At 42.0% G+C, this 23,825-nt stretch overlaps 2 protein-coding genes across 13 annotated transcripts in view; both read right to left on the bottom strand.

Annotated features, from left to right (window-relative positions):
• The window catches only part of LOC101942797 (melanocortin-2 receptor accessory protein 2-like), a 177,193-nt gene extending 160,572 nt beyond the window's left edge, over nt 1–16,621 (bottom strand). For 3 of the 12 annotated variants that reach the window (XM_065588174.1, XM_065588173.1, XM_065588170.1), the window contains exons 1-5: nt 16,451–16,591; nt 14,265–14,415; nt 13,884–14,037; nt 7,430–7,530; nt 5,437–5,521 (exon numbers count right to left, since the gene is read on the bottom strand). In XM_065588174.1, coding sequence (XP_065444246.1) covers nt 5,437–5,521; nt 7,430–7,530; nt 13,884–14,010 — 313 coding nt within the window. In that variant the 5' untranslated portion in view covers nt 14,011–14,037; nt 14,265–14,415; nt 16,451–16,591. Of the gene's footprint in view, nt 1–641; nt 684–5,436; nt 5,522–7,429; nt 7,531–13,883; nt 14,038–14,264; nt 14,416–16,450 lie in introns of all 12 variants that reach the window. The other 9 variants (XM_065588169.1, XM_065588177.1, XM_065588171.1 and 6 more) reach the window with 8 other exon arrangements.
• Nucleotides 16,622–19,537: 2,916 nt separating this feature from the next.
• On the bottom strand, nt 19,538–22,425 carry RIPPLY2 (ripply transcriptional repressor 2). Its single transcript, XM_024113823.3, has 4 exons — nt 22,142–22,425; nt 21,880–21,955; nt 21,444–21,508; nt 19,538–19,840 (listed from the first exon to the last, which is right to left on the bottom strand). The coding sequence occupies exons 1-4, from the start codon at nt 22,216–22,218 to the stop codon at nt 19,675–19,677; spliced, it is 384 nt and encodes a 127-aa protein (XP_023969591.1). The 5' UTR covers nt 22,219–22,425; the 3' UTR covers nt 19,538–19,674.
• Between the last annotated feature and the right edge of the window lie 1,400 nt (nt 22,426–23,825).

Below are 23,825 nucleotides of genomic sequence, written 5' to 3'. Positions count from 1 at the left end.
CCATTTGCCTACAGAGTCATTGCCCTACCAAACTCATCACTCTGAACTATTTTGGAATATTGTAAGGCACTTTATAAGACAAATGGAAACAAGAGGACAGAGCATCATTAAAGCAGCAAAGCAGGCAAGAGCAGATGAACTCATCTTTGATATCATCTCAATTTAAGACTGTATTTTATAGCTGTACTCAGAATTTTAGAACCCAAAAGCAAACTTCTCTAGGGTGAAACATCTTTCAGTGCTAAATCCACAAATCCTACCTAAGATTTTGTGAACTATAATTCTCAGAGTTGTCCAACAGTCTCTACTGCAGCAACACCATAGATTGAAATGTATAATGCAGAGTTCACCAGCTAGCTGTGGTTTTCAAACTTTCTGCATTGGTGATCCCTTTCACACCGCAAGCCTCTGAGTGTGACCCCCCTTATAAATTAAAAATGGGGATGTTAATTTAATGGGGGTTAGGAGTTGTCAGCCCCACGGAGCTGACAGCTCACGATTCCCATGTAACCATCTTGTGACCCCCTGAAGGGTCACGACCGCCAATTTGAGAACCCCTGACCTAGATGTTTGCTTCTCCTATTAACTTCTTTGGATATTCTTTAGTTTAAGTTTCAAATTCTTACCATCTGAAAACTTACCATTTAAGAGTTTCTTCTCTTCAGGTAGAGCGCAGCAAGTCTCTGCAAGTACGCAAGAAAGCCAACAATGACCAAAATACTAGACAGCTACTACGGTTAAGACACAGTACTCAATTATGTTAGACTAAAAAAGCTTTGGTCATAGAAAACTAAATAAGAATCAAGAATCAAATTACAACACAATATTCAAACAGATTAACCAGAATAACATTTCTCAAAGATCAAGAAATAAAACAGCCAAAACGAAATGTTCAGTCCTTTAGCTATTTTATATATTGCATGCAAAACACTACGTTTAGAAGAAAATTAAGGTTTCAGTCAATCCCTCAAAAGTTAGAAAATGTCAGAATTATGGTTGCCAATGTACTAATGAGGCAGAGATCCCATGGAAAAAAAATGTGATTGTGTATTTAAAGACTTTATCATAATGCATATACACAAGGGGGCTGAATTATGGTTGCACAGGCAATTACAGGGAAAGTCCTGGGATGGAGCATATTTAGCGCAGATGGAATCTTCAGAGAATTTCGCTGCCAAACTAACAAGGCTCTACTAAGCATGTGTGGAATCAAATTTTTTTTGAGGCTTTAACTTGGACAAACATGCAGTTTTTCCATGAAAAAAGCACAAGGCACCTCCCTGCCACAAAAGTGACTCCACTGCCCAATTTCAAGTCCTTGATCCAAAGGATGGCGGCACTAGAGCTTCACAACAAAATAGTTGTAAGAATTTTTATCATGTGCAAGACGATGTATTTTTTCTCTAATTCTCAGAAACAACTACGTGATTTTTGCTGAAACTTTCAAAAATGTAAGCGTGAGGCAAACACCTAGCGTTGAAAGTTTTAGCCCAAACTGTTAAAGTTTGACAAAGTTATAGATAACTGAAAACACTATCTTATAATGGGAAGTGTCTAGCAAGTTAAGTGTAGGCTGATAGTGCTGCCTATAATAAAGACACGTATTTGTATTAAACAATCAAATTTACAGTCCTTATTCTAAATCTTTTTAAGGATGAAATGTAGGATTCCAACATCACAACCTTCAAAACAAGCATTTTACTGTTGAGCACAAGTAGAAAAATGCTTTTCTCACTAAAAACATTACTTGAGCTAACCTTAGACAACTGTTTTCCCTATTCATTTACATTTTCACTATATGACATCTACAGAGACATATTAAAAATGTAATGGCTTTACAAGTGAAGGATACAAAACAAAATGGTCCAGGTAGGTTCTGGTCAAATACTTGCTAAATCATGACACAGACAGACCATCTTTCATAAAAAACAGTATATGTAGTCATCTGGGGAAAGTGTGATGTTTACATTTGGAAAACAAATTTGGTCCTAGAATTCCAGTACTGATTCAAGGATAAGAGTGCTGTTACCTATATTGTAATAGTTAAGGAATGTTAGGCACTGTAAAATCATATAGTAAGATAGTCTGTCTTGAAGAGTTCACAATCTAAAGAAAAATAACTGAAAAGGGAGTGGGGAAGGAGATACAACATAAAAAGAGGTCAGCTGATGACTGGCATGTGTATTTGTTAGTCCCATTTTTAATATATTCAATATTTAACGTATTAAAACTATCCCCAAAGAGCCTATGTAGCATCATTAGTTGGTTTTTCAGAAAAATGTAATACTGACTATTGATGATGACTGTAGCTAACCACCTCAGGTAATACAGTTGGCTTAATCAGATCATTTGTTAGCTTCTTTGAGAAAATATGTCAGATAGACTGATCAATTTTAAAACAAGTATACTCCTGTTTGTAATTCATGTTTCTGTTTCTAAAACTGTCAATTTGTCTTCTAGGAGCATTCTCCATTATTGCTCTAAAACATTTCAGATGAACTCAAGATTTTCCAAAGTCTTTTATACTTGATATATTTGTTGTATTTTATTATTTCAAATTAGTTCAGCCATTGTCTGAGCATTCACCCTCCACCCTCTGTCACCCATTTCTCACCATCAAAAGGAAACTGATCAAAACAGCACACAATGTCATCTGAAGATCCTATGCCACACTATATTTTCTTCTACAATCACTTCATATACCACATGTATTGCTATGTAGAATCAGGGTATATGCTACAAATAGGTACTACTTCCTTTTTTTTTTTTTTTTTTTTTTTTTTATTAAAGATGGGGGAGAGAGAAGTACTGAAGGAATTTACCAATTCTACAGTATAATTTAATAAATTAGTGCTAATGTAGCAATTTCAAGAGCTAGATAAATACTGCAAACGTGTTCTGCTAATATTAGTTCACATTTTAAAATTAGTTAACTCTCCACCCTGTGTTCTTGCTTTCCAGCAATATTTTAGCAAACATGTTTAATGACAAATTTATCTGTGGAAACAGCAAATTTTAAAGTTTACACTATTCATGGACAGCAAATTTAATTTCCCTGTCCAAGAGCATTTCTAATAGAAAGCTGATTCTAAGAGATGTTCTGTCAGGGAACAAAATCAGACCATGTGATTTAGGTGATCAAGCAGATCAGATTTCAAGTTTGTCATGAATTGCTCACAAACAAGCTACACAGCAAGAATTATTCATGAAAATTCAACAAGTAATTTTACTGAATAACTGCAATCCATTAGCCTGTATTTGTTCATAATTTTAATTTTATCCCATCTGCGAATACTCCAACACCCCTTCAGAACTGTGTAATACACACAATAGATGTCTATTTTATCACTATCTAGAAAACTTGGATAAAACCAGGAGAGATTTTAATATTTGCCCTTTGCTGCCAAGGGCTAGCAGTACTTTCATTACTCATCAAACTGTGATCACAACTGAACTCTAAACAGACTAGAAAAATATCACCAACTTCACAATGAAAAGGTTTTTGGCAAGACAATTTTCTAACCATATATTAACTTTCAGACACTTTAAGGCCTAAGATATTCTTGCTAACTTATTAATTGATGAGAACAGCAAAAAAACCTTTTGTTATGGAATTCTGCATTAAATTATTTTCCCCCCGAAGGAAATTGCTCCTTCCAAAAAGCTTTTATTTTATATTCACTTTTAAAAAAGAGAATATTGTCATATTTCAAATGTCAAACATAGCCTTGACTGAAGGGTATTTATCAGAGACCCTAATATTATATGATTATAAACAGCAGCAGATTGTGGAAAGCAGACCGGTTAATGCTACTTACTTGTAGTGATAAACATTCAGCAAATACACCTTGATCCATTTTAAAGTAAAATATTTAACATTTTATTCTTTCAAATAAATAAATATATAAATTATTCATTTTCATACTGCTGGCCCACTGCAAAGTGAAGTCCTATGTTGTAGATATTGCTAAAAAGGACAAGCTTTCAGCATGCCATGGTGGAGTAAGCAAGAAGAAAAGCCAAACACACACAGGAAAGAAATGGCACTGGAGCAAACAAATGAGTGGCCACAGCTGTGTAACACTGCATCCCACCCACTGCAGGGAAGTTTAGATTGTAATCGATTCAATAGATACCACTGAGTTTGGTTTATTTTTAATTATGCCAATGTACTTCTGAAAAGGTTATTAATGTAAGTGGCAGCAACTCATCTGTCACAGCTCAACTGCATTAGCTTGGAAGTTGGTTTTGTTTTGTTTGGTTCAGTTCATTCATAAATTCCAGCATTTAAGTACAAAATTTTACAGTGGAATTAGCTGCATACAATACTGAAACACAGTCTCCTGCTTTCTCCTCCGTAAGTGTAGATATAAAGCACACAGTCAATTAAACAATATGGCCCTAGAGAGGTAACTTAAGTAAGGTCTAGAAAGGACTAATCACATCCTGATTACAATGCCTGTTAGCATTCCATACTAGAAGATAGAAGTGAGAGATTCATTGCTTAAAGTGTAAATTAAATGCCACTTAAAAACAAAAGTCACAAAAAAAAAATCAGTTTTACATATTAATTCTGTCATTGTTTCCATACTACTTTTCTCATATTTACTACTCAAAAACAGTACCTGCTGTTCAGCATTATTTTTTTTGCGGGGGGGGGAAGGGGGGAAGCTATTACTAGCCACTTGATCATTACTAGAAGGCAAAAGGAATATAACAGACTTTGAAACCTCTGGGAATCCACACCAGCACTTTTTTAGACAATTTATTTATCTCATCAAGTGATCCAAAGCAGTAATGATCAGTTTTGGATTTCTGTAAGCAAGCATTTTTTAAGCAGAACAAATAGTAATAGTTCCAATATGTTTTTCCATATAAAGACCAAACAAGCCTCAAAGCTTGAACTAACGCCAAAAAGCACAGGTAGGGAAACACACTACCACCTAAGTAGTTAGCTTATTCAAACTGCTTAATAAAATTAAAAGTATATTTTAGGAAGTGTGAGCCCATAACTGACATCTTGGGCTTTAAACATTATCTAATGGAAATACCACATGAAAATGAGTTGAGACTTTACAAACTGCTCTAGGTTATGCAAAGGGAGTACCTCAGCAGAGCTGGCACAGGATGTGGGGAAATTAAAAGTAGCATCTTGTGATAAAAAGAGAAGATGACCTGTCTGAACTGGCTGCTTCCCAGTGACTGACAAACTGGAGCTAAACAGAGGGATACTATGTATATAAGCCTATGTTTATAATATAGCTCCATCAATAGACAGATGGCTTTGGGAAAGTCTGATATGGGTATCTAAATCTTCTCCCTCACTTCAGAGGGCCAACTCTCAAACAACCCAAGGGTTTCAGGTGTCCCAAGACTTTCAAATAATCTAATTTCTAATGTATTTGATTCCAAAATATTCCATTTTATAAAATGTACCTGTAGTAGCAGCAACAGGTTTGAGTGCCATTCTTCCAACAAGGCATTCCTTCAACATGGATTCATAATTGACCCAACGATGAACCTGCATGGAGGAAAAAAATTAGTTTTCATATATTTAAGAATATTTATAATTCTGACTGCAGGTGAGAGACTATACGGTGAGAAAATGAAGGTCAGTTTTTATTTTGTTGACTCAAACACACTTGTTAAATTTTGAGATGCTACATCAGGGTTGGCCAAACTACAGCCCATGGGCCACATCCAGCCCATCAGACGTTTCAATCCAGCACTCGAGCTCCTGCTTGTCTCGCTCCACACGTGCCATGGCTCTGCACAGCTCCCAGAAGCAGCGGCATGTCCCCTCTCCAGCTCCTATGTGTAGGAGCAGCCAGGGGGCTCCGCACACTGCCCTTGCCCCAAGCGCCACCCCCGCAACTCCCATTGGCTGGGAACCTGGCCGCACCTCCGCATAGGAGCTGGAGGGGGGACATGCCGCTGCTTCCCAGAGCTGCTTGAGGTAAACGTCTCCCAGAGCCTGCACCCCTGATCTCCTCCCACGCCCCAACCCCCTGCCCCAGCCCGGAGCCCCCTCCTGCCCTTCGAACCCCTCAGTCCCAGCCCAGAGCCCCCTCCTGCACCCCAAACCCCTCATCCCACGCCACCCCAGAGCCTGCACCCCAAGCCAGAGCCCTCACCTCCCCACGTACCCCAACCCCCAGCCCGGAGCCCCCTCAAACACCTTGAACTCCTCATTCCTGGCCCCACCCCAGAGCCTGCACCCCCAGTTGGAGACCTCACCCCCTCCTGCTCCCCAACCCCAATTTCGCAAGCATTCATGTGCCGCCATATAATTTCCATACTCAGATGGGGCCCCCGGGTCAAAATGTTTGCCCACCCCCGTGCTACATTAATCAACACAGGCAGGAGCATCAGGGCCACAAAGGTATTAGTACATATCTAAGGACCTTTTATTAATCAGAGTTTGATTTTTTTACATGTTTATTTTGCTTCATTGTCTTTTGTACTGGAAGTCAACTGGTCATCTTTCTTTCCCGGACCCTCAGAAAATGGGAGATACTGTAATTTGTACACTATATTTCATGATTTGCAAATATTTGGATTCAGCAGTCTTTAAAGTTACTCCTGGATTCTTTGAATAGTTATTTACTGTAAATTTTTATTATGTTTACATGACTCAAGTCAGTTTGCTAGGTATTTTGAAGGACAAATAGGAAATACTGCCCCCGCCCCAGAGAGCTAAAACTAGTTTAGAGGTGATGTGTAAGAGTAACAAAGAACAGGAAAGGGGATGGTGAAGAAGTAGAAGATATACAACAATAAGATCATGCAGTTTAGGTACATGTATATGATCATGGCTGAATTACATTCTTGTGGCCATCAGAGAAGCAGTTAATCTTAAGGAGTCATATGAATGAAGAAAAGGCAGTGATTTATCAGACCGGAATTGGGACAGTTTCCATGATAAGGAGTAGTACAAAAAAAGGCATGAAACCATTGTCGGACAACTGGACAAACAGTGCATCAAGACCAACACTGTGGGTGTAGAAGAGGAAATGGGGCGTAACATGATAGAAGTCTAGAGGAGATATGTAGGGCTTTGAAATCAAGGACAAGAAGTTAAATGCAGTGAAAAAAGTGGGAACACTGTAGAGGATAATTAGTCAGATCTATAAACAAGATCAATAGCAAGTTTCCTGCTATAAAAGGATTTGAGAAACTAAGGATTTTTAATTTTCAGTGGTTCTTCGGAGCTTTAGCCATGAGAACTACTCCAACTCTATAGTCTAAAACACCAAAGTGAAAATGGAAGAATGGTCAGGCTTTACTATATTGGAACCCAAGTCCTGAACATGTTTTAATAACTTTTTTCCCCTCTCCATGCATCGAATGCCCTAAGAAACTCAGAAAATGTGCAATTTTCAGAACACCTTTTAACAAAATGAGTGTCATTTACTTCCAGTATTCTTACCTGATCAAAGAGATCTGTGCCATCTGTTCCTGCCGCTCGCATAAGCTCATCGTCACCACCAGGGTGATACTCCATATATGGAGTGACGTTATACACAAGTCCTGCATCAAAGAATGGAGGTATAAATCATAGCAAAGAATTCCCTAATTAAAAATGTGTATTTTAACTTATTTGGAGAAAACAAATTTTAATTTTAAAGTATTTCAATGTTCTTCAGTCATGGGAAACAGCAGAGAGATCTTGGCGTAAAGAATATTATGAAATACTACTGCACTATACTTCAATCCTCAGTAATACAATAATGAACAAGGAGAAACATTTTAAAATTAAGCAGACTGGAAAATTCCATATCGCTACGTGTCATACAACAGCTATTTTGTTTAATTAAATGGAGTAATATCAGGCAGCCTAAAATCCCAGTCCTGCGAAGACTTAAGCACGAGCAAGTAATTAAGGAAATCATCTGCAAACACTTGGAAGGTGGTAAGGTGATAGGGAACAGCCAGCATGGATTTGTGACGAACAAATCATGTCAAACCAATCTGATAGCTTTCTTTGATAGAATAACGAGCCTTGTGGATAAGGGTGAAGCGGTGGATGTGGTATACCTAGACTTTAGTAAGGCATTTGATAAGGTCTCGCATGATATTCTTATCGATAAACTAGGCAAATACAAATTAGATGGGGCTACTATAAGGTGGGTGCATAACTGGCTGGATAACCGTACTCAGAGAGTTGTTATTAATGGTTCCCAATCCTGCTGGAAAGGCGTAACGAGTGGGGTTCCGCAGGGGTCTGTTTTGGGACCGGCTCTGTTCAATATCTTCATCAACGACTTAGATATTGGCATAGAAAGTACGCTTATTAAGTTTGCGGATGATACCAAACTGGGAGGGATTGCAACTCCTTTGGAGGACAGGGTCATAATTCAAAATGATCTGGACAAATTGGAGAAATGGTCTGAGTTAAACAGGATGAAGTTTAACAAAGACAAATGCAAAGTGCTCCACTTAGGAAGGAAAAATCAATTTCACACATACAGAATGGGAAAAGACTGTCTAGGAAGGAGTACGGCAGAAAGGGATCTAGGGGTTATAGTGGACCACAAGCTAAATATGAGTCAACAGTGTGATGCTGTTGCAAAAAAAGCAAATATTATTCTGGGATGCATTAGCAGGTGTGTTGTGAGCAAGACACGAGAAGTCATTCTTCCGCTCTACTCTGCTCTGGTTAGGCCTCAGCTGGAGTATTGTGTCCAGTTCTGGGCGCCGCATTTTAAAAAAGATGTGGAGAAATTGGAAAGGGTCCAAAGAAGAGCAACAAGAATGATTAAAGGTCTTGAGAACATGACCTATGAAGGAAGGCTGAAAGAACTGGGTTTGTTTAGTTTGGAGAAGAGAAGACTGAGAGGGGACATGATAGCAGTTTTCAGGTATCTAAAAGGGTGTCATGAGGAGGAGGGAGAGAACTTGTTCACCTTAGCCTCTAAGGATAGAACCAGAAACAATGGGTTTAAACTGCAGCAAGGGAGGTCTAGGTTGGACATTAGGAAAAAGTTCCTAACTGTCAGGGTGGTTAAACACTGGAACAAATTGCCTAGGGAGGTTGTGGAATCTCCGTCTCTGGAGATATTTAAGAGTAGGTTAGATAAATGTCTATCAGGGATGGTCTAGACAGTATTTGGTCCTGCCATGCGGGCAGGGGACTGGACTCGATGACCTCTCGAGGTCCCTTCCAGTCCTATAATCTATGATTCTATGAGTTGTCCAATTGAAATCAATGGGTCTACTCTCATGTTTAAAGTTAGTCAACTGCTCAAGTCTTGGCAGGATTAAGGCCTAAAGTTTAAAATCAAGATACAACAAATGACTGTTTTAGAATATTGATTTAAAAGTGACTAAATCTGTTCTGTGCCAAAAATATGCCTAGCTCAGAAGAATGCCTGGAAGACGCCTTTACACAGAATTTAACTTTTCTAAGCTTTAAAAGAACGAAACAAACTGACCTTCTTCACGCCCTCAGCAACATGACATCCTGCCCATGTAATAACCTCGCAACCTTATTTAACTACAGTCTTATTTAACTACAAAATACTACCCCCATTCACCATTCAACCTGTGCAAACAATAAAGCAGGAATGTTGAAGAAAATAAGTTACATGTGACCATGTAATTAAAGCTATTATAATACATGCAGACATAACTTTGCCATACCCAGACTTGTGAGTGCTTCAATTCACAATCTTAATGTTTTTTAATGGAGGTTTTATGTATGGCGTTTACTAGGGTTTTTTATTAGGAAAAATTACAAAAACAAAAGAAAATTCATGTATGTGCAGCTACTTGCTTAACAATAAAATGCTCAGTCCTGTATGACATGCACTCAGTGAGGCAAGGGATCCTCCAAAACATTTCCAATACACCTTTTACATTCACACACATGCTCAGAGCCAATGAACTTTATTCAATAAACACTAGTTTGCATGTACAGAACACTGTTTAAACCCTTGTAACTTTCAAATCTACGTAGAGCTTCAGCAGACCACCATATAAGCAAACTTTCAACCTAGGGCCTGATTTCTAGAGGTCCTTCCCATCTATTACTCCAGATCACCTCTGAAAATCAGGACCTAGGTTCCCTAACAAATTTAAAGTTTCCAGTCACTCCCTGCTAAGACATCAAAGCTGTTCAAATACAGATCCTCTCAAGAGACATTGTCCCTTGCTGAGTGGGAGCAGGCAGCAGGTAACACATGAAGCTGCTGCTTCTCAGAGTCAGGCTGCTGCCTCTTTCCACACAGGATTTGTATAGGTTGCTTCTACACAACCGAGCAGTGAGCATATGCATGCTGTTAAACTTAATGGGAAAATGCTTGTTGGTTTAAGGGACACGGGTGCAGAGATTTCTGTGGCCAGGAGGGACCTGATCCAAGAGAAGGATTTGTTGCCAGGGGAAATGGCAGAACTGGTGGGAGGTTACAAAATCCTTACACCTTTAGGTAAGGTGCACATGAAAACCGGTTATTTGCAGGCTGAGCTGACGGTTGCAACAGTGGCACACAATTTTGCACTGTTTCTACTGGGGAATGATTTCTCTGATGTGGCAGAATCTGTACCAGGGTTGGTTAGCAGTGAGAAGGAATCTTGTGCTAAAAGCCCGGGGGGGATGGGAGGGGAAGGAGATGAGGCCACATGGACTGCTGGGGGAATAGGAAGGTGTCTCTTAAATTCTTCTGTAGCAATGAAGGATGCAGCTTTGGGGGCAGGAATGGCTGTAACCAGTTCCTGTATCCCCGGGGCTCAAGGCAAGTCCCTACAGGAGGGGCTGGACAAAGCCAGCTCCTGTCCCATAATCATCTGCCTAGGGGAGGGGAGAATTCCACCTTGTAACCAGGAGGGTATCCCAGCTGCTGACTGCCAGGAAGTTGCAGATCAGCAGGGGACAGGGCCTGCCATGGAGTGCATAGGGACATGTATCCTGAAGGTGGAAGTTGGGGTCCTGGTAACCACTGTGGTGGGAACAGACCTCAGGGACTCTGTAGCAGGAAGCCCAACCTGAGGGAAAGGGGGGGATTTTGCTGGCCAGTGAAGGGTCTGTCATAGCTGGTAGCTGTGAGCCCACAGCTGGGTCACCTTCCCTTTTGGAGTTATACTGACCCAGGGGGGAGCCCAGAAAGGGAAGTCCAGACAGAAGGTGAAGGGGGACAGGAGAGTCTGCCCACCTTTTGTAGGGAGGCTCTTTCCCAGGAGGAGGGTGAAAAATCTGCATTTAAAATGTCAGACCCCTCTCCTGTGGATCAGGTTTTAAGGGAAGACTGGGGGTCAGATCTCCTGGAGGGGGAGTCCATCCAGCTGACCTGTTAGGGGCAAAGAGTGGGGTCTCCGATGGGATCTTACCGATCCAAAGCACTCCATTAAAGAACGTTATTCCTGCCATTCTTGTAAAAAATAACACTGTCTCTTCAAGGCTGGGGGAAGAAGCACTCCGCTCTTGGGAAGCTCCACAAGGGGGTGAGGTCCAACCCAAAGAAATTCCAGAGGGAGGGGCTGAGGGCAGGCATGGTTGCAGTACACCCATTCCTTGCCAAAGCCTCAAACACATGCCTAAATCAAAAGCCTTCTCCAAAGAGGCAGAAGAATCTGCATCAGGGCACCGATCATGGTACACAAAGGAATTGGAAAATGTAATAGACACTAAACAAGCTAAATTGTGTGAACAAAGCTTGTCCGCCGTAAATTTGCTGTTAATCTTGTGTCTTTTACTACTTCATCTATGGGTCAAAACAAAGGAGTTAATACTAGTGGTAAACGCTTTAAAGATGTGGGACGTACCTGATTTATGGAAAAAACTTTTGTACATGCTAGGGATGGTGACAACTTTTCAGCTTATACCTGTAAACGAGCTGGAAGCTTGGCACAGCAGCAAGAGTATAACAGGCCCACGCAGCTGTGTGGAAGGGGAAACTGAAGCACACCACCTCACGGCACTGTTGGCTAAATGCCAAGACATCTACACTTTAACAGATACTGCTGTTTGCATTCTGTTAGCAATACTACACCCCAACCTCTTTTCAGGCACCCAGGCACCAGGAACCCCAAACCTTGCTAGAACACCTATGAATGACATCATACGGTTTAAAGGTACTGAAAGGGAGTGTGACCAGAGACAAACAGGAATTTTAAGTATACTGCCTCCGCCACGGGCAGTGTCCAAGTCTCCGGCAGTAAGTTCAGGAGGAGGGTGTGACGTTGCACCCCATAATGCTTTATGGAAATATGCTTATGAATGTATATATGACATAACTGGAATATGTTTTATGCTACATATGCCATGTAACATCTCTGTAAAGGTTATGATCTATTGAATATATTAATCCTATTTGTATGCATGTATCATTTTTGTATTCGAAGTTATGAATATTGGCTGTGTACCTGTTTGATTTTAAGTAGCCTTAGTAAGGCATTTGATCAGCTTCTTAAAGGAATTTGCAAGTGCCAATTAAGAAACACTTAACGGACAATGGAACCCTGGAAGACTCCAATCCACATAAGAAGTCTGCTTGGGACGTTCAAGGTAGCATGTGAACAATGGCTGCCACCTGTAAAGTTCTGAGTCATGCATGGACATGTGACTTGCCCATGTGACTCCAAAACTCCAGCTTGCAGCTGGATTCTTCATAGGAGAGAGGAGGGGGTCTCCACCCACAAGAGAGAGTCTATTTAAGCCCCTGGGCGACCCCTCCATTTGGTCTTCAGCTGGCTCAAGAGCGAGCCTCTCCACCCCCAATGGATACCTGAAAGAAACTGGAACAAAGGACAGTAACTGCAGGGGTGTGAGTGATTGCTGGACTCAGAGTAGAAGGAGGCTAGTCTGTAAAAGAAGCTTATTGGAACATCTGTGAGGGTGAGATTTGATCTGTAATAATTTTCTTACTGTATTAGGATTAGATTTGCATGTTTTATTTTATTTTGCTTGGTAATTCACTTTGTTCTGCCTGTTATTACTTGGAACAACTTAAATTCTACTTTTTGTATTTAATAAAATCATTTTTACTTATTAATTAACCCAGAGTATGTATTAATACCGGGGGTGGGGGCAAACAGCTGTGCATATCTCTTTATCAGTGTTATAGAGGGCGAACAATTTATGAGTTTATCCTGTATAAGCTTTATACAGGGTAAAATGGATTTATTTGGGGTTTGAACCCCATTGGGAGCTGGGTACCTGAGTGTCAGAGACAGGAACATTTCTTAAGCTGTTTTCAGTTAAGCCTGCAGTTTTTGGGGGACGTGGTTCAGACCTGGGTCTGTGTCTGTACAGGCTAGCATGTCTGGCTCAAAGGTTCTGAAGTCTGAAGGTGCCAGGGAAAACAGGCTCAGAGGTAGTCTCGGCACACCAGGTGGCAGTCCCGAAGGGGGTTTCTGTGATCCAACTCATCACAATGTTATAGCAAGGGAATATCTGACCACACGCTGTCAAGAGCCAGGGAGGCTTTATAGTTTCATAAGCACAAAGCACTCTGATACTACTGTTCAAGCTGCACACCTTCTCCAAGAAGCTCAGCTACACAACATGCATTAGCTCTATAAGAAGCAACTTCCAGGGTTCACAATTTGCAAGTCACAGTTGACAACATGAGAATTTACCATGACTGCAGTTCTAGTTTTGGAGGCCCCTTTTAAATGTCTTCTGTTGAGGAAAAATCTAGAATGGATTTGGAGGTTAGTGGGCAGAAGAGGGATAAGGTAAATGGGTATCCCTGTAATTTGTGCACTAAAAATCAGATTTCACTCCTGGCTTAAACAATTTAACTTTTAACTTAAACAGAGCTATATCCACTTATGTCCAAAGTGGATTTGGCCTAAGTTGTAAAACATGCCCAAACTACCAACTTATGAATGAGAAGAAATGACACACACACTGTCTATATGCATTTTTTGTGTGAATAACCCACCTCTTATACATATCCAGCAATCATCTTTTTTACTGTGTTTAGCAAGCTCTTCTTCAGTCACTTCAATTAATCGTCCTTTCAATCCAGTTAAGTCTTTTCCACTCTTAGTTAGTCGAATCCAGTCCATAAGACTTCTACCTGGTTTTAAAGGGACCTAAAAAGTAAAATATATGCTAACATTGTAAAATGCTAAAGGAAAAGTGTGAGACGAAGTGGGTGAGGTAATACCTTTTATTGGAAAAGTGCACATTCAAAAGACTACTTTGTTTTGTTTTACAAAGAGGGTATGGATAGAGTGATGACACTCTTGTTTGTTTTCTCTACTGCTATTGGGAACCCCCTGGACCAAAGCAAAACTACTTAGGACAGCTACCTACTCACTTGAGGCAAGTGACATTCTCCACTCTCTCCTTGCCCACATTAGCACCCACAGGGAGGATATTTGTCCACAACAAACTGGACTGCAGACACCAAATCTTCACTGCAGTAGTGAAGAGTCACACCAGTATCATTCTGCTGCTGGCTGGGAAGTCTATGAATAGCAAAAGAAATAGAGCTATTCACAGAAAGAAGGGAGTCAAGAATACAATTTAGGGAGAGAGAGTATTACAAACACACCCTTCACATCAGATAGAGGAATCTCCACCAAACTGCATAGCAGCTATGAGGCTCAAGAAGAGATAGATACACCTATTCCTCCTCTATTCAAGCACCCAAAGAAAACACATCTCCAAGTTTACCGGTCATTGACTGACCAAAAAGAAAACCAAAATCCCCAAGCAAGATCCAGGGATACCATCCTAGCAGGACCTTCCCTTTCCCAAAAGTTGGAGGTGAGGATGGCATCTCACCTGGGCATTGATCTTTAACACCTTTAATACTAATCTGTGCCTAGCAGGTTTAAACCAATGATCAAATTTTCAAGCCTTATATATGGCAAAAGAAGTGAAAAAGCCAGTGAATGTACAGAAGAGAAGATGAAGAAAAAGAGAGGACTGGAGAATATTGCATAGAGAATCAGAATTTAAATTTGACATGGTCAAAATTTTCACACAGCAGATGCCTATAAGTTAGACTCCTAAATAAATTGAGCCTTATTTTAAAAACACTGAACACATCCTGCTCCTATTGAAGCCAACAGGAGCCAACTGTCCCCAGGGCTTTTGAAAGCCAGGCCCAACTTATTTAGGAACCTAAACAGAAGAGCTTTATTGGATATAAACATCCTCATGTAGAGTTTGAACTGCAAAATGTGAAGTTAACATCAGCGGAAGAGCTATGCTTTATAAATACTGAGATAACCTAGAAAGTCTAACAAGGAACTGGTAACTGTCCTCTTTCTCTAAAGAGACATACAGATTATCTGGAACCATAAGGCTGTGCAGATACCTATGTAGCAATCTGATCTTATCGCTGCCACCCATGTCCTTCCTACCACTTTGCTATTATTAGAGTGTAACAAACTTGAAACAAAAATGCAACAAGCAAGCATAAGCTCCTAAGGACAGTGAATGCATGTTCTTGAATGTTTGTACAGCACCCAGCACAACGGTTCCACCAATACTTGTCAACTACATAAAATTAAACAAGAAAAAAAGCATTAACGCAACATTAAAGTAAAAAAATTAAGTCAGGAAATTCCAGAAGATAATTTTATAGCATATACATTGATAAATACTACATGTAAGTTTAGATTTAATAAAGAAAATTAACAGGAAATAATACATATAGGTTATGGTTAACACTGGACTTGGCATCAGACTGGCAATCTATCTAGTCCTGCATTCTATCTCTGACAGTAGCCAGTACCAGATGCTTCAAAGGAAAGTGCAAGAACCTTCAAATGGACAATTATAAAAGTCAGCCCATAGGGCAAGTGTCCTCCTTAGCTTCGGCCCTGAAACACAAGGAGATAGATCCTTTAACCTTATAAAATTATTAAAAATACAACAGTGTAATTGTGGACTGTCTTCATTATATATAAAGATGTCAAATCCTGCTATACTCATGGAATGTGGCACTGAGTCGCATAGACCAATTATACCACGTTTCATTAAGCAGAGGTTTTCCTTGCTGCACACCCATAAGTGCCACTTTCCTTTTGGAAATTCTGGAGCTGTTCTTGCCAGTCCCTGCCACTAACCCTGCACTACAGCTCTGTCTCTTCGCATTGAAAGGAACTGATCCGCACTCCGCATGCTTTCCCCACTATACGCAAGTGAAGCGTGTGAACAGGCGAGACGTGCCCGATCCCCAGGGTATCGGTGTGAGGACGCAGCTGGTTCCAAACACAAGGCTGCCTCTCAGCCCCCGGGGTGACAGCCCCCGCCTGTCCACTACTCCGGGCCCAGCTCGAGCGCACACAGCGTCTCGGCGCCGCTTGGCTGGTCCCTGCCCGGCTGCTGTGGGGCCCCCGCGGTGCTTCACCGGCCCCGGGGAGAGCCGAGCGACACCCGCCTGCGGCGGCACTGCCCAGGGTTCGCAGCCGGACGGCAGCCCCGGAACAGGCAGCGCCCCGCCACCGCCGGGAAAGACGTAGCCAGCCCCCCTGCCTGCCCGGCCCCTACCTTGCTGCGCCCCCCCGCGGCCGCCCGCTGCTGGGAGCCGGACGCGGGGAAGGCCTGCGCCGGGACGTTCAGCATCCTGCTCCGCTCCGCGGCCGCGCGGCGCGCTCACCCCCCGCGCGCTTCCGGGCTCGGCCTGGCCGCGAGGGGACTGCGCAGGCGCGGGGGGCGGAGTCCGCCCAGCAGCCTGGGGAGCGACCCCGCCCCCTTCCAGAGCCGCGCGCGCCACCCTGAGGTGGGGCCGGAGCCGCGCAAAACAAACCCGCGAACCGGCTGCAAATGGGGGCCGGTGCTGACGTTACTACTCCCCCCTCACGCGAGACCTTCTCCTCCCCCGCCGCGCTGTGTCGTGGGGCACAACTTCCACATTCCACCCTGCTGCGGTGGCTGCACTGGGGCCGCACACCTGCCCCCCCACCCCATTGGCTTGTGCCTTGATCCGCCTTTCACCCTGGCACTGGGCCTTGGTGCCAGGGCCGGCTCTAACTTTTTTGCCACCCCAAGCAAAAAAAAAAAAGAGCGCCACCCTCCATAGCGCCACCATAACACACTCCCTCAGCACTGCACCGCCACCCCGGTGGAGCGCCATGCCGCTGAACACCCCCACCGCCGAGCCGCGCTGCCGAACCCACCCGCCGAGCTGCCAAATCCCGCCCGCCGCCACACACACCTCCTGCTGAGTGCCACACCGCCAAACACGACCACCTCCAAGTCCCACTGCCGAACCCGCCCGCCGAGCACCGCCGAGCCGCGCTGCCGAACACCCCACCCCCCACAGAGCGCCCCACCACGCTGCCAGACACACACCCCCCAGCGCCCCCAGCCGCCAAAACAAAAACAACCCACCCCACCCCCCAGCGCCGCCCGACCGAATCCAAAAAAAGAAAAACCCTGAGCGCCCCCTCCCCCCCCCGCCACCCCTAAGATTGGCCGCCCCTTATCAGGTGCTGCCCCAAGCACGTGCTTGGTCGGCTGGTGCCTGGAGCCGGCCCTGCTTGGTGCGCCATTCCACGGGTTACTTTTTTGTCGGGACACCCCTGACTCAGTTGGCCCCGCCCCCAGCTCTTCTAAAACAGCCCCCAGAATCGGCTAAAAGTGGCCAAGACCTCCCACCCCTCCCTGGAATGGGCCATGGATATGGTCTCCAAAGAGTATTTTGAGGTTTAATGCATTACTGTTTGTAAAGTGCTTGAAATCCTCAGATTGGAAGTGCCCTATAAGTGTACAATATTGTTATTATTAAAATATTATCATGAGTGAGATGTCATAAGAAAGCTAAGCTTGTATACCCTTAAGAGGTAGAAGAAAAGAGCTATTTGCATTGATCTGGAGGAGAGAGAAAACCTGAGCATGATGCAAAGACATTCTGCCTCAAATCAAATTTAAGGTCCACAATTAGGCATTGTAACTTTTCAAGTGACCTTGAGGTACAGTATAAAACATAGAAAGAACAAGGTGTCTGCTAATAGGCTTGACAGTTTCCCAAACTCTTGAAAGAAAATTAAACCAATCACACCCAACTTCAGCACGAAAATGAGCAGTCAGTAAGGAAGAGCTATGCAATCTTGTCTTATAGAATACTCCCTTCTTACATGCTTAGATGAACAGTACAGTTGTTAATGTTGAGGTATGAAGTATCATTGACATCTGAATTAACACACACTGAAATCAACCGAGTAGGTCAGATCTCATATTTATTGTTTCAGGTTCTCTTGCAAATTCAGGCAAACACAGCCAGGTCACATGTTGAAGGTTTTGAAATGGAGAGAATGGACCAGCTGATTTAAAAACAATTTTTTTTTTTAAACAAGTGTCTGATTCTGCTATCATTGCACTGTGTTGTGCCTTACTCAGAGTAAATTCAGGGGGAATACTGACTGAGCACAGAACTACTCATGAGTGCGGGTGGCAGACTTGGACCCCAAATGGTTATTCGGCTATAAATTATATTAATTTACAGCTGTCTTCACATTTGCAGGCATGTATTACTGTATGTCAGGCCAAATTCTGCTTGTAGGTGTAGCAGTGAAACCCCATTAGTAAGAACACAATTTTGTTCCTTCGTCCTGTCGTCTGGTTTACATGGATGATCGGTAACTATTTTTATACTATATCCAGCAATATAAGCCCATGTATCTGAGATCATGATTCAGTTCGCAAGCCTAAATTCTGTCCCCAGTTTCATAGGTGTGACTGAGAGCAGAATTTGGTTCCCCATGTTTACACTGAAAAAGTTATGTTGTTTGTCTTCTTTTTTTTTTAAAACTGTTTGTTTCCATGCACATGTATGCACTTCACAAGGGTGGCTCCAGGCACATGCCTGGGGCAGCAAGCCGCGGGGGGCGGCCTGCTGGTCGCCGTGAGGGCTTTCGGCAGGTATGCCGAAGGCGCGGGACCGACGGACCTCCTGCAGGCATGCCACCAAAGGCTGCCTGACTGCCGTGCTTGGGGCGGCAAAATACATAGAGCTGCCACGGGCACTTAATTTCATCAGTGAGTGTATGATCTAAGGTTATGTCTATTCTACCCACCAGATCGGTGGGCAGCAATCGATCCAATGGGGATCAATTTATCACACCTAGTCTAGACATGTCCATCTAAGTATGTCGACTTCAGCTACGTTATTCATATAGTTGAAGTTGCATAATGTGGATTGATCCCTCCCCCACCCCATCTCCAGTGTAGACCAGGGCTAAGAATATTTGTTCCAGATTAATTACTTGAAATGCTTCACCTAAGCTATAAAGAAAACTTTCATTACATAGCCACTCTACTGGGCCTGTTTTTCCACACAGTTGCACCATTTTTACTTTAGTGAAGTCAATAGAGTCACATCATCATAAAACTGGTGTAAAGGAAGAAATAATCAGGCAACTTGTTTCAAAATTGCAATTTGGGAATGTGTCAGTTATGGACTACAAAGTCCAGGAGCTAGAATTGTTTTTTTTTTAAACTTTAATATATTAAATGTGTCAGGCTTCATGAGAATAATAAATTATTCATCTGTTTTAAGAAATTCAAATGTGTACCTTTTCTCCCCTAAAAGCAAAAACAATCCTTAGACTAGAAAAGATAGACAAATGTACTATAACATGTACAAAATATTCCAATTTTTATTACCAATAACTTACATTCAAATAAATTATCTTTAAAAATACTATGATACATTTTTACATCATCAAGTTTAAATTAAAAAGTTTTAGAGGTGGTATTAGCACTCCATATAGTTAGCAATCGGATTCTATTCCCGAATCTTGCTCCAGTTCAACATTGTCATCTTCACTATCTGAGTCTTCATAAAAGGAAATTGTGGCTTGAACTGGGAAGTTTTTCAGAAGTGCTTCAGCTTCTCGATATAAGTAATCATAGCACCTTGACTTGGGCCAAAATAGTCTGAAACAAATATACAATGTTTTGTGTATCTATTATTGTTAGATATTATCCTTTGTGTTTGTCGGTCAGGCTCCGGGGCCAGGAAAGTCTTCTGTGTTTCTAACAGACACCAACTCTTCCCCCCAACTTACCCAAGTATCACTTGCTGAGTCAGCACTAGAAAAGGTTTCTCTTTTATCTGAATATCTGATAAATTTTAAATTTCAAAATACCTGTCAAAAATACAGATTCAGTAGAAGCCTCAAATATACTACCATACAAAATGTAGCATCAAAAACTAACCTGAATCCTGAGATTGAAAGAAAGCATTCAGAGCAAGAGTAATTTCTCAGGATGAAACTAAAACCTATATTTTCTTCCCACTTGTGGACTACATGCAACTCGTATCCGGTGCGTCTAGTTTTTCAAACTGATTGCCCGCCCATATTATGCCCACAGATTATGTTGATGACCAGTGATGACAATTAGACTTTTTTCTACCTTATTGGCACGGACATCCAACTAATATGATCAACTAATCACAACAACAAATTGCAAGCAAAAATGGGAGGTGAATTTAAAAAGCAAAGAAATGAGACAAGTTTCCAAAGATAAATGGACACTAACCACTTTGTCACCAGCACCATTTAATATATTTCCCTGTGCAATGATTCATGAACACTGGTTACATATCATCCATAACAGAAACAAATTAAAGATATAAGAGGAGGTTTATTTACTTATTTAAAAATACTTTCTAAGTCAGTTGTAAATAACAAATTATACTAGGCTACATCTTTCTTCTGAACAACATATCTTTTTCACTCAAATAGTCAATATCACATTTCCTGTTCACTTTTAGCATGTAAAGCCACAATCCTGCAGAGACTCTCACACATGCTTGCATGTAAGTAGTCCTACCAAGGTCAATACAATTACTCAAGTGTGTACAGAATCGGGGCCTAAATTTGTGAGCACTTTGTGTCCTACCTAAAATACTAATTTGTGTAATTACATTCCACCTTCCTAAATCGCCTGGATACCATAATGACTAGCTCTCATTACATGCAACAGATAGATCCTCTACAGCTTCAGCTATAGTAATCTTTACTTCCTGACCTGAGCTGTTAGTGGTGTGTGCTATCAGACAGCTGTCAAGTTCCACCTCGGGGATGGGTGAGGAGAATTCTTTTGAAAAGTGTAAAATGCATTTGGATCCTCTGGAATAAAAGCAGCTTTATAAATGCAAGATATCATTACTATGATAGTTTTTAACATTTATTTTGGTAGGCCACAATCCAGCAAAGCACTTAAGCACCTGCATACCTTTAAACATGTGAGTACTTTCATTGATATCAATAGGACTACGCACACTGTTTAAAAGTAAGCAGGTACTTAAGTGCTTTGCTGGACAGGGGCTATAATGCGCAACACATTTCTGGAAAAGGTTGCTGTACTCTTTGCTCAACTGGTTTTGGACCATCTAATGGACATACAACCACAAATACATTTGGTGATATGGGTGGAGACTAAAGGCCATAAAGTCTGCTTCAGAATCATGACAGCTGTAAAACTAATTATCAGGAGGGTTACTAGAGATGTTATTCCTTGAATAGCAACTTACCTAACTGGATGTGTATATTGGGTAAGTTTTCCTGAGGTTTCTGTCATCCCATATGGACTATACAGCTAGGAATTAAAAAAAAAAAAAAAAAAAAAAAGAGAGAGAGAGAGAGAGAGAGAGAGAGAGACAAATTTACTCCACAGGTGTTAAATATAACCTGGCAAACAGTACAGGTTATTTTACTGCAGTATTCAATATTCTTGGTTTATTAAACTACACATTGCCATTTAACCTCAGAAATGCCCTTCACTACTGCTGCACAGATTATTTCCCAAACAGACCTTGTTTGGGAGATTGATAGTTTGTTGCTTTGGTGTTTTGTTTTGTTTAAGTCAGACTTGCACGGTATCCTGAACGTGTCAGATAGAAGAAAACCTGCTTGGTCCTCTCCATCTCCCTGACAGAACAGTATTATTGGCAGATCTGAGACACTTACCACACTTTGATTTCTTCTCAGCTGTCTCTCTGCATCTCTTTGGGTGGGGATCCAAGGCCTCCAGAATTCCCCGGCCCTGCAGAATCAAGGAAACAGCCTGTTAAATAGAGATGAACACTCACCTAACCCCAGACTGGCTGCTCAGTTTCCACAGCGCGATGGGTGGAAGAGGCATGGGGAAACCAGGCTCTGATCACAAGTGCAGTTGATCTGTTGGAAGGAAGGCGCGGTGGGTGCGCTGAGCTGGAGGAAGTGCGGATACCCGTGTTGTCCTTTGGAACATCTCCGGGACCTAAACCCCTGAAGTGAAGGGCGGCAGCAGATGTGTCCGCTCTCCATGCTCCGTCGCTACAGCACGGGATCCGATGAGGGAGTGGTACTGCTCTGCCGATGATGATCCTAAAGTAGATCAGTTCTCCCGCTAGCCCGAGGCTGAGGGGCTTTTATAATCCTAGACTAATGACTATTTAGGAGTCCACCCCCTCCCTTTCATTTGTTAGTCAGAAAAACAAAAAGGCTACGCGTGAAGGCACATCAGGGTAAACAAGGAGCGTGGACGCGTGCAAGTCCCAAATGGCCCAGGGAGAGATTTGGCAAGTCAGTGTTAATCACACTTGAACAGACACGGCTGCTGTCATGAAAAAAAAACCCACGCTTCTGGGCTGTGAAATGGCGAGTGTGGGAAAGACTAAGTGATTCTCCCAGTTTCGTGTACTTTTTGCAATAAGGGTTGGTGCTGGCAGGCACTGAAGCACTATCCTAGCTGCTAACACTGAGGGGAATAAAATACCACCACTTCTGGGGCAAAAATACTTGTCTGCTTGACTAGGAGCTTTACTTACTGCTCAGGATCTAATCCATGCTGCCTCAGCAGAAATAAAGGAACATAAAATGAAAAATGAGGCCTTTAAAATTGTATTTATTTATTCCCTTAATAACAAAACATACTTAGAAATTATATCAAACGCTATCTCTTCTACAAATCTCTGATATATAAAATATTTCAACCCTCATGATTTGATTTACTTTATGTATTAATTTATTTTTATTAACAGCTATCCCTTTCAAAGCAGCTCTCACATGCAAACTTCTAGCGTGCAATCTTATCTAGCCACAGGGCAGCTTTGTAAAAAATATACTTTTTAAAATTGCATTTTGACCATTTCATGGGCGGTACACAGTGCTGAGAGGCAGACAAAGGAACTTCACATAGTGATGGTGGAGAAAGTGAAATGTCCAGTGGGAATGGCTTTGCATTGTGGTACAATCCTACTGCACGTCACCTATTATTAGTGAATATTTACCTTCTTAACCAAGGGAAAGAAAATATTTTGCACTTTATATATTCCCCCATCGGATATCAATAATTATTTTAATTTATGGGAGTTTCTTAAATTATAGGATATATCCTGCCCAACCACCATCCCCAAGGCACTGCATGCATCCAGATTATTGATTCATTCTCTTTCATATGGCAATGATGCTTTATTCCAATGCACAGCTACAAATACCTTTGAAAATGTATGCTGTGCAATAACAGCACGTGGTACTAAATGGCCAGACTTTTAAACTACAATCCACATCATTTCCCTGCTTCACAGGGTGTTGTGAGGCTGCATTCAATACTGTGTCTGTGTGTTACGTGTTCAGATGCTGCAACCAATGAGCATAACAGAAGAGCCAGTAAATAACAACACTTTTTGGGGATTCAAACAGCAGGAACTCACAGTTCCTTGTGGGTCTGGGAGTACATGCTTCAACAGCAGCTTTGCCACCCTCTGAAAGGGTGTAGCATGCATTCCTTTCCATATTGGGTCAGCCCAGCTGACTGGAGCACACAGCCCCCAAAATAATGGAATATACTCACTGACACAACCAAGAGGCAAGTCTGCACCCTTTGGGGGAAACTATTGGCTTTCTGGTGCTAGTTACAAGCAATGTTCTGC

The sequence above is a fragment of the Chrysemys picta genome, chromosome 3 (genome assembly GCF_011386835.1).
Source record: "Chrysemys picta bellii isolate R12L10 chromosome 3, ASM1138683v2, whole genome shotgun sequence".
NCBI classification, from domain to species: Eukaryota; Metazoa; Chordata; order Testudines; family Emydidae; genus Chrysemys; species Chrysemys picta.
Note: the sequence above shows the minus strand (reverse complement) of the source record. Positions and strands in the feature narration are given on the sequence as shown.

Excerpts from the sequence above, each read along its gene's own strand:
- RIPPLY2 (XM_024113823.3), bottom strand. The coding sequence starts at position 22,218 with ATGGAGAGCGGACACATCTGCTGCCGCCCTTCACTTCAGGGGTTTAGG. Across the intron at positions 21,509-21,879 it reads TGAGAAGAAATCAAAGTGTG|CTGTATAGTCCATATGGGAT; the intron begins GTAAGTGTCTCA and ends TTTAATTCCTAG. Across the intron at positions 19,841-21,443 it reads CAATATACACATCCAGTTAG|ACTATTTTGGCCCAAGTCAA; the intron begins GTAAGTTGCTAT and ends TATTTGTTTCAG.